The 14628-nt window shown below is 49.1% G+C and overlaps 1 protein-coding gene across 1 annotated transcript in view; it reads right to left on the reverse strand.

Annotated features, from left to right (window-relative positions):
* Positions 1-14628, reverse strand: part of NPAS2 (neuronal PAS domain protein 2) — a 71909-nt gene that overhangs the window by 22500 nt on the left and 34781 nt on the right. Inside the window, exons 7-11 of the mRNA XM_065891595.1 lie at positions 9373-9491; positions 8484-8566; positions 7635-7741; positions 4665-4812; positions 2241-2325 (exon numbers count right to left, since the gene is read on the reverse strand). Of these exons, the coding sequence (XP_065747667.1) occupies positions 2241-2325; positions 4665-4812; positions 7635-7741; positions 8484-8566; positions 9373-9491 (542 nt within the window). The remainder of the gene's footprint in view (positions 1-2240; positions 2326-4664; positions 4813-7634; positions 7742-8483; positions 8567-9372; positions 9492-14628) is intronic.

The raw sequence follows: 14628 nt of genomic DNA on the forward strand, positions 1-14628 counted from the left end.
CGTGTGCCCGAGTACGGCTGAAATGATTGCTACGAGACCTACGGGTCTTTGTGCAAAACAGAAGCGCAGGATGTGCCTCGGTTTGCTGTGCTAAATGTTTATTTTGAGGTCCTGTTGCTTGGTCAGTGTCTCCCCCAGATCACACCCCTCAGAGTGGGGTCCCTGGCCCATGGCCGTTGGCGAATTGTATGCTCCTGGTCAGCAGAGAAGTAAGTACAGGAAGTAAGAGTTGGAGCTGAGAAGCTTTAATAGCCGTTTGACATAGCCACACATCCCATCCAAGCAGGGGAATTTGCATTTTTAAAAAGCGTCCATCAGTGACAGGTTTGAAATTAAAAAACCAAATGGTCCATTACCGCTGAGAGTTTGAAAAGCATGGTCCTAGAGCTTTTTCTTTAAAAGGGGCTTCTTTAATCTGGCAGCCTGAGATTGTATGTGTGTGCTTGTACATAAGGGCAGGTTGATGAGAAGTTCCGTTGGGCTCTAATATTCCCAAAGGATTGGAAACCTCAATGATCAATTTCGACTGGACGATATACACACAGCCCGATCTTCAGCTGTGGCGTATGGTGTGTCTAACACCTGCCTATTAACAGCTTAATTCCACCCTTGGACGTGATACACGATGCATTAATGGACAGAGCTGGGTAACACGTCCACAAGCGATGACAGAGGTGTCTCATCCGCGTGCTGGTGATGAATCACCGTACAACACGTCACCACGTAGCCCGCCAGCAGGGGAGGCTCAGCAAGACGCGACTGCTGTCTGGTCTTTAAAGGGGATTTCTCCCTCTTCCCAACTGAGTTCTCAATGGATCAGAGATGCTTTTGTTGGACCACTGCTGCTGCGTCAGTTTCCGGCCAGAGACTGGATTCTAGGTCACGGGCAGGCTGGAACGTGAACCCTGTCTCATCAGATCTACGAGGCCCTTTCCCTCTCACGTTTTGACATATCTGAAATTGGGATGTGTCCTTCAACTAATGATAAGAAATCCTGACTGCAGAGATCGGCAGCATCTTCTCTTTCTCAGTGGAGATAAAATAATGGTAGACCTTACAACTGATGGCTTCTTAGCTTTGATGAAATACAGCACTCCCTTTCTTGCTTTCTCTCTTTTTCTCCCAACGTTTGTGTTTGCTTGAAGAATGACCTTTGAGAAACAGAGCTCTCGTCTACTTCCAAGTTCCCTTTCAGGTGTCTGACACGCCAGGAGAAGAGACGGGGGCAGCCTGGCCAGAGGGATCCAGAGGGTTCAGGCTGGGCGAGGAAGGAGGTCTGGGCTTTGGGAAGAGAAATACCTCCCCAACACCTCTCGGAGCTCCCTGATGCAAAGCTGGCTCCAACAAGGCTGTCAGCTCAGAGCCCCAGACACAGAAATGGAAAGTACACCCTACCAGTGAAGCCACGAGGGTGTGCGAGGGGCAGCGTGCTTGTGGGATGCTCTTTTGTAGGCAGAGTATCAGCCTTAGGCTAAGGGGAGGGCAGGGCACACAGACTATTCCCTGCCTCGATGGGACGACGGAGTAACCCCCAACTTTTCACCCGCGGGACACACACAAAGTGGACGTACTACAGGCAGACCTTGTTTATCACGTTCCGCTTTATCCCACTTCGCAGGGAGCGTGATTTTGTACAAATGGAAGGTTTGTGGCAACCCTGCCTTGTCAGGTGGTGCTCAGCGCTTTTTCAGCAATGAAGTCTTTTGAAATTAAGGTTTGTACAATTTAAAAAACCTAATACTATTGCACACTTAATAGGCTACAGTATAGTGTAAACAGATCTTTTATATGCACTGGGAAACCAAAAATCATTTGTGTGACTCGCTTTATTGCGACACTCGCTTTATTGCGGTGGTCTGGAACCCACAGTACCTCTGAGGTGTGCCTGCACAGCCATTCTCGTAAGGCTGCAAAGTGCCAAACCCTGCCCCGCGTCCAGAGGCTGTTTCCCGCACAGCTCGGTGAGTTCCCAGCCTCGGTGGCTTTGGGTACATTAGCTACATCCTCTGTGTGCTGCTGTCTCACCTGAAGAAGGACAGTAACGGTGCCCACCTCACAGGAACCTCACAAGGGGCAAATAGGCAAATACCCCCAAATTACACTGAATAGTACTGGGAACATAGCAAGAGCTCAATAAATACGACCCGCCATTTTTAGTGTGACCGTTTGTATGATCACAACTCACGGAAGATTCTACTCAGCCACACTTGGCCTTTACCCTCTGCTGGGCATCAGAATACCTTCAGTGCCGAAGGGTGGACGGTCTCCAGAAGTGGGTCCTCCAGGGCCAGCTCTTGCCTTCTTTCCACCCGGACCTCCGCGTAACTGCTCAGGAAATCAAGAGACCACAGCTGGAGGGGGTACATTCCAGGACGACACCAGCGAAGAGGGCTAGGTTCCCCATGTGATACCCCTCCCAGAACAGCCACCGGCAAGAAGGTTAGCCCTGTTACTCATTTGAGGATGGAGTTTCTTTCTGGGCGTTAATTCCACTGCAGTCACTTGCACTGGGACATTCAGAATTATCTTCCTTTCCAGGATGTTTTTATTTCCTTCTCCTTTACTGATCTCTACCCTTACCCCGAAACCCCCAAACATAATTGCCTTTAGAAACCTACTTTCCTCTACAGAATGAGCCTCAGCCTTCAAATAATTAGAAGACTTTCTTAAGACCTACTCAGTTTGGACTATACATAGGAGGAAGTGACACATAAGTTTTTTTTTTTTAGTAATTACAGACTACGAAACTGCCGGAAGCTTTCTTTCGACCAAACCTAGAACTAACCAGACCCAGACTGTCGACTAGTCTGTGGACCCACTTTTTGAATAGCGTGGGTAAATCAGTTCAACGTGGTGATGGCTGAGTGACTCAGCTGTGGCTTCTGCCTCGTGTGTGGAGACACAGGCTGGGCGAGGGGTCTTGGGCCTATAGAATGCTTGTGACCTCGTTTACTCAATAGGTCACTCCCTACTTTCTCTGAAAATCTGGGATCTGGGAGATAGAAGATGCAGAGGAAGAACAGGGTCCAGGTCAGATCTGAGGAGGAAGGAGCTGATGATGTCCACCTCCCCTGGGGGCACAGGGATCCTCTGGCAAAGGCCCAGGCGGAGAGGGGGGACTGGCCGTGGAATCAGAAACCACTGGCTGCTGATGTGCCCAGGGTAGGCTGGGAGGCCAGGGGCAGGTCCCTGAGTGCGTGCGCGATGCGACGATCACAGCCACTGGCCGAGAAATACCTGTGCTTCTTATCTCTCCTCCTTCCCCCCTTACTAAAGACGAGGGATTTACTTGTGTGTGTGTGTGTGTGTGTGTGTGTGTGTGTGTGTGTGTATGGTGTCTATCCATCATCTATCTACCTACCTATATCTCTCCATCCATCTATCATCTATCTATTATCTATCTATCCATGTATCTATTATCTACCTATCTACCCATCTATCTATCCATCCATCATCTATTATCTATCTATTCATGTATCTATTATCTATCTACCTGTCTATCCATTATCTATCCATCTATCCATCCATCCATCATCTATTATCTATCTATCCGTCATCTATCCATCTATTATCTATCCACCCATCCATCATCTATTATCTATCCATGTATCTATTATCTACCTATCTATCCATCTATTATCTGTCCATCATCCATCATCTATTATCTATCCATCCATCATTATCTATCCATCTATTATCTATGTATCTATCCATCCATCCATCCATTATCTATCTATCCATATATTATCTATCTAGCCATCCATTATCTATTAATCTATTATCTATCCATCCATCTCTCCACCTACCTACCTGCCGATTATCTGCTATCAATAATCCACCTCTTACGTACATGTATATAATGCAGTAGGTATGTACTGTATCTCTCCACCTATCATCTGTTATCTATCATCTATCTGTTATGTACATATACAAAATGCAGCCCTTCTTTCTTTGCTCTCCTCCAATGCTCTCCTCTAGACCAGTTTAAAACCGATTTATGTTCTTAAAATTTTTATAGTTGGGAAACCCCCAAATAGCACCTCTCCCTTACCTTTGGGAGGGACTGTGACCCGCACGGCAACGTCCAGGGAATACCGCTGTGCTGCCTCCCTTGGAAGCCCCGCCCACCCACGCTGGGCTGGGGGCGCCCCCGAGGCCACGGGACCGCCAGGAACCCTCTCCCACCGGCAGCCTGGCTCTTGTACCAACCCTGCCTCGGTTGCCAGCAGGGGTTTTTTAAAGTGTTCAAAAAGGGGACTATGTCTCTGAGTTATTTAGAGGCAAAATTTTAATCTTCTTCTCCAAACAGCAACAAGGGAAGGCTGGGGGCCGGATGGAGATGAGGGGAAAATATGTAAGTAGGTCACTGAAGCAGTAACTTACTAAGGAACATCCTGGCCGCCTGCAAGAGCTCAATGAAGCTTTCAGAGGGGCCTGACGGGACGCTGGGAGGAAGCCTCAGCCCTGGGAGCACAGGGCTGGGTGTGGAGCCGGAAGGGACCTGAGCTCTGCGGATTACCCTGTTCACTGCAGAGCACGGCCCAGGCCCCGCTGAAGAATTCAAGCCCGGGGCTCGCTCCTCAGAAACGGGGTCCACTGAGAACGATGGGGCTCTGACGGAGCTGCCGCGGGCCTGGCCCACCCTCCCAGCCCCCTGCCCGCACCTGACCACTGAGTGCGTGCACACGATGAACTCGGGCTTGGAGTTCCACTGGTGGTAGGTGATGTAGTAGTGAGTCTGTAGCCAAATCCACTGCTGCCCTTTCGTCAGAAACCGGTAGCAACACGACTTCCCTTTGCCGAACTGCATCACTGTGGACAGAAGGTGGAGTCTGCGTATCACCGACGTTAAGACGAAAATGGTCCTTTTGCCCCAAAGTTACTGTTAAAAACACCAGCTTTCAAAAAGACAGCGCCACACATCGGTCACCTCCCCACTTGTGATGGATTTTAAGTCATTATCGAGGTCACGGTAAATGGTAACGAGTATTCTGAAACGACGGAGGAATGATTCGTCTGCTTTCCCAAATGCTCAAAGGCTTAAGAGAGCCTTAAATCAGGGCAGATTCTCCAACTGGAATTTAATTAAAGAGAGGCCCTGGCTTTCCTGGGGCTCATCCTCCTGCTGCAGGTTGCAGCCGTCTCTGGAGCTGCGGGAGCCCAGCGTGGGAAAGACGATCCAGACGCTGGGAGAACTAGACTGAAAATAGACATGCCAGCCAGCAGCCTCTGGACAGATCCTGCGGCTGCCAGTCTGCTGTGCATCCTCCTTCTACGCGGCTCTAAATAGAGAATCGGCCACAGGTGCCTTCCACCGCGGCTCCACCGTGCAGGGCTGCGTGGAGCCCCTACGGTTAAGTCTCTTCTGGCTTCCCTGGGGGCACCCGGCACACACGGATACTGCTGGTTTAAGCCTGGGCAGGGCAGAAAGCTGGGCCACGGGTCCCAGGAAGAGGAGCAGTTGGGCTTTATTTTTATTTATTTATTTGGTCGCACCAGGTCTTAGTTGCGGCGGGCGGGCTCCTTAGTTGCGGCATGGGAACTCTTAGTTGCGGCATGCACGTGGGATCTAGTTCCCTGCCCAGGGATCGAACCCGGGTCCCCTGCATTGGGAGCATGGAGTCTTCTCCAGTGCGCCACCAGGTAAGTCCCAGCAGTTGGATATATTTTTTTTTTAACATCTTTATTGGAGTATAATTGCTTTATAATGGTGTGTTAGTTTCTGCTTTATAACAAAGTGAATCAGTTATACATATACATATGTTCCCATATCTCTCCCCTCTTGCGTCTCACTCCCACCCTCCCTATCCCACCCCTCTAGGTGGTGACAAAGCACTGAGCTGATCTCCCCGTGCTATGCAGAGCCAATGGGTTTTATTGCCTCAGTGCCTGGAATTTAGCTCCTATTTATGCAAACGATCAAGAGAAAACCTAACTAGGAGACTCAAGTGAAAAGGAGGCACTGAATCTACCAATAAAATAATATTTGTAAGAGATTCTTTGAGCCTGAGACATGATTAAATGAAGATTGTACCAACACATTGCTAAGGGGACAGCTGGAGACTCAGGTAGACAACTAAGTTACTCACAGGAAGAGCCAACTGGATTATTCAACTCAAGATGCCTTCAGCCTCTCCTCACACAAAGGGAGGAGGGACTTTTTCCACTACCTGAAATATACCCCAGAGTCCTCAGAAAACATTTTCCTGATACTTTACAGGAAGCATACTGTTTACTGTCTTCCAGGGTGTCTAGAAAAACCTCTTCAATGGATAGTTTGTCCTCATCAAAAACCTTTGTTCTGTTTCCCTGGGAGACTAATATCTTGAGATCATTTTAAAAGGCCGGATCATCATAATTGTTAATCAAATGTTCTAAAGCTTAAAAAAAAAGGAGGGAACTTCAAAAGGCAGGGCGGGTAAGGGTAGAGGCCCAACAAACTGAGAGTGTCTTGCCCAGTCCGTCAGATGCTAAAGGTAGTTCTACACCCAGGGTGGCCTTTCTCCCTTGGAAGAGTCAGAAGCGGCCAACGGCTTAAAGTAGCCGTGCTTCTCACATTTCACGGGCCCCCGGAGCGCTAGGGGATCCTGTTAAAATGGATGCTCTGATTCCATAGGCCTGGCGGCGGGGAACCTGAGGATCTATATGTCTAACAGACTCCTTCTGACACCCGCGCTCTGCTCGAGGACCACCTTTGAGAAGCAAGGGCTTAACGTGTTCAAGGTGACGCTTATTAACACCTAAGAGCGGTTCCTGATGGAATTCACGCCTGTTCTCGTGTCAACGAGATTACAATGGGTCGGACAGACGGGCATCTGGCAAAATGCAGTGCTGGTGGTCAAGTCGTGTAGCAGGAACCGTAGGTCGGTATTACTACAAATGTTCCTACTCAAAGGTAGGACCTGGCACCAAAGATACGGCTTTAAATGGTGAATTCTCGACCCCTCTTGCTAAGTGAGGACCCAGATGTGCTTGTGGTTTCCCCTCCGTCACACCATGAGCCTCGCCCCCCATCCCTTCGCCAGTGTGTTCCCCTGGTCTGTGGCAGAGCGCCTTCCCTGACCCCATCCCCCAGCGGGGTGAGGGACCCTCCCCTGAGCCCCTCGATACCCTGTGCACAGCCCCTTCCAGACACCAACATCCCGTCAAGTCACTGTGCTTTTCCATCAAACCTTCCTCCTGCAGGGCAGCAAGGGGATTCTGGTCATCCTTCTGCTGTGGGCCTCGCTCAGTATCTGACCTGTTGCTTGTGACCCACACACCTCTGCTGACTAAAGAAGGGTTAAGTGAATTCGGTATTTTGTCTTTGAAACGTTACTGCGTAACTCAGAAAAAAACACGGAGCAGCATCACCTTAGTTTCTTAAGATCAAAGAGCCTGCATATGTCAGGGGTGCTGGGAAGGGGCTGGAGGTGGAAGCAGACAGACCAAAGTCAATTCCGGGTGAACGCAAAACACAGGGGAATCCAGATAGGGACCTCCACCTCCTCCTAGATCATCTCAGAGAAGACCAAGCCCTCCACCTCAGAAGAAACCAAGTACTAAGTTGACTTCCAAAGCCTAAGAGTCCTGCTGTCAGGGCTCCGGGGAGAGAGCGGGGGGCCCTTTGGCCGGGGCTGGTGTGAGGTACTCACGGTGCTGGTGGCACCTGGCCAGGAGTTCCAGATCGTCCACGTGGTAGTAGTCATAGCCCGAGGTTCCCAGAACTTCAAAAGGCAGGTATCCTATGATGGGAGGAGCTCTGCCAAGCACAGTGGGGGGTCATTCATCAGAGAGGAAGTACCGCAGGGCTTGCCCTGGTGGCCGACGAGGGGGCGGGTTCGCATGTGTAATGATCAACCTGGGGGCCTCATTTCCCGAGAATAAGAGCAGGAAAATAATTTTTCAATGGTCAAAACCGGAGAGGCTGTGTTTTCCAAAGTGTTCAAAATTTTTTGGCATTTAGATACTCAGTTCCCTTGGCCTGACCTGGCCCCGAGAATCATAAATGTGGTCACTACTGAATAATTATAAACAGCTATAGATTAGGTCAGCCCAATCTCAAAGTGTAGTAGAAAATCCAACGGTGGGGAGGGGAGATTTCTTGTCCTTAAACTGTGAAAAATGTCACGAAAGAAAGTAAGAAGATTGGGTTAAAGGGACAGAAGGGTGGTGAAAGAAATAAGATGAGAGTTTCCTTCACATCTGGTCCTGCCTGATGGGAGCTGGAGAGGGTCCCGAGTCGGGTGGCGGGGGAGGGTATCCCGAAGATGTCCCAGGCTGTGATGCCTGGCTCTCCTGAGATGCTCTGACCCAAACCCAGGACATATCCTCAGAGCGGGGCAAATGCAGTGGAGGGAAACCTCCTGCCCCCGGCTGGGAAGCACTTTCCTCACTGCCAGAGAGCCCTTCTTGCAGAGACCGGGCCTGACTTTCCTCCCCCAAGGAGAGCCTGGCTCATGGAAACAAGCACCCAACCCAAATATGTTTTTCTTTTCACAAACCTGTGATCCAGAAATAAAAATTTCCATTCCAAGCTATGTCTTGAAGTGAATTCCTCTAAAGGTTTGTCAACGATGCACATTTCCTGTATTAAGAGGAAGAAAGCTATTACTCGGGGTGCCAGATGCTCCCCCCCGGTTAGTTCAAGAACGCGCGGTCGGCAACAGAAGTTAAAATCGTTTAGAGCAAGTCTCCAAGTTGTCTTGGACTGCAACTCCGCATCTGTAGCTAATTTTGGTATTAGATGATGCTAAATTTATTTCACAAGCTGGGGAAAGATACCTAAGAACCAAAATGTCACACCACTCCCTTCCTATTACCTAGACGTGTGGTAAACACGTGGAAAATGGCTTTTCATCTGAATTGGAAGGACTGATTTAACTCAACGTTCATGCAACATTGAATCTGCAATGCTGAACTCATAATTCACGTTGAGTTCATGACGTTAAATTCTGATGCGAAAGCAATCACGGGTAAGAGACCACAGGCCAGCCCTCAATTTGACTCAGTTTTTACCTCCGCCTGCCCTGAGTGGTGTCAACATGGACGTGAAGGGTAGGGAGGCTTACAGAGTTCGAGAAGAGCATCTCTGTAGGATGACCAGTAATTCATGCTGCCTTCCAAAAAAAATGGCTCGCAGGCCACCAAAGTTCGGGAAAGAGCTTGCGGGGCTGTCACCATACAGAAATCAGAAATGGCTCGCAGGCCACCAAAGTTCGGGAAAGAGCTTGCGGGGCTGTCACCATACAGAAATCAGACATTTAACGTTCTCAGAGTCGGTGACGAGCTCACTGAAATCTTATTCTTTCCCAGAAAGACAATGAATTACCCGTCACTCGGTGTGACTCAGTGGTACTCGCTCCGCGTGAGAAACTCTCTCCAGGTACTTGCCTTTAAGAATTGCGGTGTTGCCAGGCGAACGGTGGCAATGAAGCAGACCTCCTTTCCCAGGGGCATTCGGCAGGGCCTTGAAAGGGCGCTGTCAAAGCCGTTACAGGAGGGGCTGGGCGCTGGGCAGAGGGGAAGAGACACAGGTCAGCCCCGGCTGGTGCAGAGCCAAGCCCCACTGGGCACTAACTGAGAGGCCTCAGGTCCATCAACTACCTCATTTTCACGGCAACTCGGGGACCTAGGTGCTACTCTCATCCCCACTGCACAGGAAACCGAGGCTCAGACTGGGAAGCAACTCGCACAAGGCCAAACAGAGCTGGAATTCGAGTGAGTAACACAGTGCTCTGCGCCCCACCCCCGACCCCCCACCCCCGCCACAGTCCTGCAGCCACGGCGGTTACCGTGCCGGGAAAAAGTCTCTGCCAACTGAGCAGCCGGCCCCATGCTGCAGCAGGGCCTGGGTGCGCACATCAGCCAGTGTCCTAGAGGATGAGCTGCATCGTAAGGCGGTGTTTCTGATACTGATGGGCTCAGGGGAAGTAGCAGGTCTTGACACACGGTGACCCCACCTCTGCCCCTGGCCCTGGAGCGGCCCACTTGGGATTCAAGGGCTTCTGTCCTGAAACCCCCCATCCACCCACCCCCATGGAGCCCATGCAGATGCAGCGGCCTGCCTGAGGGGATGGCCCCAACAGGTATGCAGCGTCCACAAGAAAACTCACTGCACAGGTGACAAAACCTGCTCACTGTGTCTTATGTATTCTTACAAGTCCGGGAAGGTGTGACTTCCCTTATTCTACAAATGAGGATACTGAGAGGTCCAGGAAGCTTGTGCATATTAACTGAGGTGACAGAGTGGAAATGATGCAGCCGGGCCTCCACCCAGGTCTTGGGACTCCCAAGAGGGGGCTCTTCTGGGCTCCTGCCTACCATGATGCTGAGACCAGGCCCCCAGAGACCTGGGGGAAGTACCACTAGGCATTAGCAGCAGTTTCCCTGGGAGCCGAGTACCTGTCTTCATGGTGCCTGTGAAAAACTGCTTCACCTTCCAGGCCAGAGAAAAATTCTGCTATTTTAGGTGGAGTTTGCTAGGCGGGAAACAGAGCCCTGTTCAATATGAGAAAACTCACTGAATTCTCTCCAGATTCCCCAGAACCTTCTAGATGATTGCCCCCATCCCAGGTCAGCTAATTCAGAAACTCGGGGTGAAGCCCAGGTATCCGCACTTTTCAAAGCCCCCCAGATTTACTAACGTGCCCCCAGGGTTGAGGATAATTATTCGAGATAAACGGTACCACCTCTTTCTTTTTCAACTGTATTTGATTATATCTTGTACATTTCTGAACTTGTAGATTAAGACAGAGTTATGTTTTCCAATCTGAGGACACAGAAAGCGTCAGAAAACTAACTGCGTTCTAAAATGAAATCTGCGCGACTCTCTTTGGATTTTGGCTTTCCGGGAATCCTTTGTTTTCTATGTTTACAGGTTTCTAAGTGATTCTATCTATAATGGGTCTTCTATCTATAGTGGTCTTCTACCCACTAACATGAATAAATTCCTTTTACCAAACATAGTCTCTGAACGCATCCACATAAATACTAACAAAGGTTTCCAAACATGAATATAAAGTGGGTAAAATAAAAAATCGTGGGCCCGAGAGAGTTTACATCTGTCAGTCGTTGGCCTCAACAGATTAATTTGTAGGGTGAGCCAAGGAAGTCATCAAGAGAAAGGAAAATAAGTCCACATAAGGGAAGGGCCTGCAGATGTGAACATCTGCATAATAAAAAGACATTTAAAATTCCCCAGATGTGAAATATCCTCTCTGCTTGAATCTATCAGACATCTCCCGCCAGAAAACAACCTAATAAAATTCTCTTTCAGGATAGCAAGACCTTCCAAGTGAACATCTGAGGACTTCCCAGGCATTTAAGAGAAAGTCTCTTTAATCTGTCTCTAAACCATGAGCTGGTTTGATCCTTTCGGCTGCTAAATTCACGTGCTGTCAGTAAGCGCCTTCCTCAGTGATTTACAGCGAGGGGGACAAGGTTGGGAACACCAGCCGCCGCCGACCACTTCTTCAAGGGGCAGAGCCTCAGATCATGGAAATTAAGTGGGTGTTTTGCAGACCTTGCCATTGGCCTGGGTGTCTCCCAAGGTGGTTTTACCAGAGTCCCTTTATAACTTCGAAGGCTTTAGAGATGGAAATCTCCCAGGCGGGAAATTTCAAGATTGCTTGGAGTCTGCACTTGATAAGCCAGATCTTTTACAGAGGGGCCTGGAACTGAGCAAATTCCTTCTAAACAAGCTTCTCCCTCCACAAAACCTGAAGCAGATGAAGGCCTGATCAAAGGCGAATGTGAATCAAAGCTGAAAGTTGTAACAGAGGGCAAGGGGAAAACCTTGGGGGAAAACCAGGGGGAGGAGGACACTTTCAACCTTTGGCCAGTTGCATCTGAAATGACTTGTACTCTCTCAGCAGAAGCCTTCTCACAAATTCTAGAGTCAACGAGAGCAGGCTGTGCCCTGGGACCTCCTGGTAATAGGGAATACTTAGAGTAACTTCTCTGGCACTCCTTAACCCGAGGTGGTTTAAAAACATTAATTAAGGATTTAATTAGTTGTTTCGATTTAAGTCGTAGAAAAAAATAGATCTAATTACAACTGGCCTCCCTAGCCTCTCAGAAGGATTAACCGCTCATTGCAGCACAGCCCCACCTTATCAGATCTCTGACTGCTTCCAGACTTTTCCTTCCCCCGCCACCCAACAGGCGTGCGTGTACGCACTCACAACCAACAAAAGTGACGAATGCTTGCTATTGATACACTTCCCATCCCCACCCCCCAGTTACTCAGAAGTGATCTGAGCACAATCTAGTGAATCACGACAGTGCGGCCTCACTGTTTTGTTTGAGGTGTGTTATTCGTAACAATATTTTACAACATTTGTATCTTGTGTAATTATAAAACCCAATATACTATCAAAGATAAGTAATTTTGTGGTTATTTGCCGTGTAAAAGGATCCAGTATGTGTTTGCATCCCATTAATACAAATAATGAAAAACTGTCTGTTTTAATCTGTAATAAACTGATTTATCGTGCAGGGACTGCAAGACACTAGAGATATACTTAATTGTTACCTCTGCCCTCCTCAAACACATACGAGGACACAATCCCCAGAATAAGTATTTTACTTTGCGTCAGATGTAAAGGAGACTCTGGGTGCCATAATTAGATTATTTCGAGGCAGACAGAGAGCCGTTATTCCCGACTGATTTAGTATGTTCTGGAATGGAGAAAATGTTCACCAAACTATACTTTTTAGTGATTTACGTGTTCTGTGTAGAGTGAATACATAGCTTTTATAGTATCCAAAAGAAGAAGTGACCTTGTCTTTCCCAAAGCTAAAGAACTAGCCTTCCCCACGTGGGAACAGGGGCGAGGCGTCTGTCTCCAGCTCTGCGTGGGCGTCTTACCCACAGCAGGCGTCCAACATGTGTTTATTGAATGATGCTCTCATGAGATGACCTTCCATCTCACGGCTTAAAGCCTAGTTCGGGAAGAGACCTTCTGATCCTGGCCAGCAACCAACAGGCAGACCTTAAGACCCCAAGGTGGCTTCCCTTCCACAGCCCAGCCTGGTACTGCCGGTGGCTGGCGCGCAGTGGGAAGGTGGCCCACAGACACGGTTCTGGTTCCAGAGGCTCAGGCTGACTCACTGCCCCCTGATGCATTAACACCGGTCAGAAGGACGCCTGGGTGAGATGGGATGTGAACCAGCTGCAAAGCACTCCATGGAAGACAGTCAAGCACCCGTCGTGGGCCTCGTGCTTGGAGAGATGCAGGATGTTAAAAGGGTCTACGGGGTTACGGATTCCCGTCTTTACTCCCAGATCGTTCATCACTGAAGCCTCTGATTTCAGAGATCCCCAAAGAACTTTGCTTGGGCTGGCATTCTTAGGATCCCCAAACCAAGAGATCCCAGAGGTTCTCTGGAGGATAAGAATGATGAGGTGTGTCTCACTTGGCATCCGGGGCTGGCTTCCAAGTCTGCCTGATGACAGAGGTGAGCTCCCAAACCAGTCATGACGAGGAGATAAGGATACCATGGGGGCAGGGAGACCCCAGGGGGTATGAGGACGGGCTTCCAAAGGGATAGGAAAGATGGAGGGAGAGGCAGGGATGGTGACAGGGAAGGTCAGCCAACAGCACAAACTAGGAATAAATGGAGAAAGAGGTAACTTTTTCTCCTCAGCATCGGTTCAGCCATCAGGCCCACACAGTGGAGTATTCTGATCAGAGATGGCCTGCTGATAAATTAGTCGCAACAGCTGTAGGAAAACACACTAATAGTCCACAAGGAGAGTGACAAATAGCTTTCTCTGCACTTCTTGGAACAAACGAAAAACAAATCCGGTAGGTGTCTGGGAAGACGTGAAACAGTTGATGAGGAGGTTTGTTAAAGGAAGAATGAAGTCCCTGAATTTCATTTGTGATAAATGTCCAAAATGTTTGGGATGGAGTGTTAGAATGTGGAGGGAAAAGTAATTTTCTGCACCTTCATGAGAAATCATCTCTAACTACGTACTCTTTCCAGACTCTCTTTCTCTCTCTTCACAGTATCCTTCCCCCAGTGTGTTGCGAAAAGCCAGCCGGGTGACTGGGCTCTTAGGAGAGTGGCAGCGAGGTAATCCCGTGTAGCTTGTAGCCTGGGCCACCACCCATCTTGCTGGGGTAATACACACTTCTTCTTTCCTTTCTGCCAGTTCTGTTTGGCATTCGGAAAAAACAATGTCGGAGAAAGGCTGAGAGCCACACGAGGGAGCTGGGGGTTTGCAACGTGCTGGACTGAAGAAAAAAAAAAAAAATCACCCTACTGGGAAAATACATGTCTTACTTGAATTTCTTCTTTGCCCTGGCATTCATCAATTAAAATGAGTATTCGTCGGGGCCAGGAGCTTGTGAGGGCACAGATAAGGTCTTCCCCAGACGGTTGGTCCACAGGGCCTGACTACTGGATCCTCAGGGGAGTGAACTTCCTACAGGCCCTCGTCCCCTCCTCCAAGTGGATATCTTGTGCACACTTTTATCACAATTATCGGACAAGCCGGACAAAAGTTCCCTGCTCCCGGGCTGAAACAAGCAGGAAGATGGGGTTGATAAAGGTCTGACCGTTCCCCACCCCTCCATTTTAACAGGTGCTCATGTGGAATGATGCCCTTGGGTAACAATTTGTTCTTGACTGTGATCGTGA

This window comes from Phocoena phocoena, chromosome 14 (genome assembly GCF_963924675.1).
Source record: "Phocoena phocoena chromosome 14, mPhoPho1.1, whole genome shotgun sequence".
Taxonomy (NCBI): domain Eukaryota; kingdom Metazoa; phylum Chordata; class Mammalia; order Artiodactyla; family Phocoenidae; genus Phocoena; species Phocoena phocoena.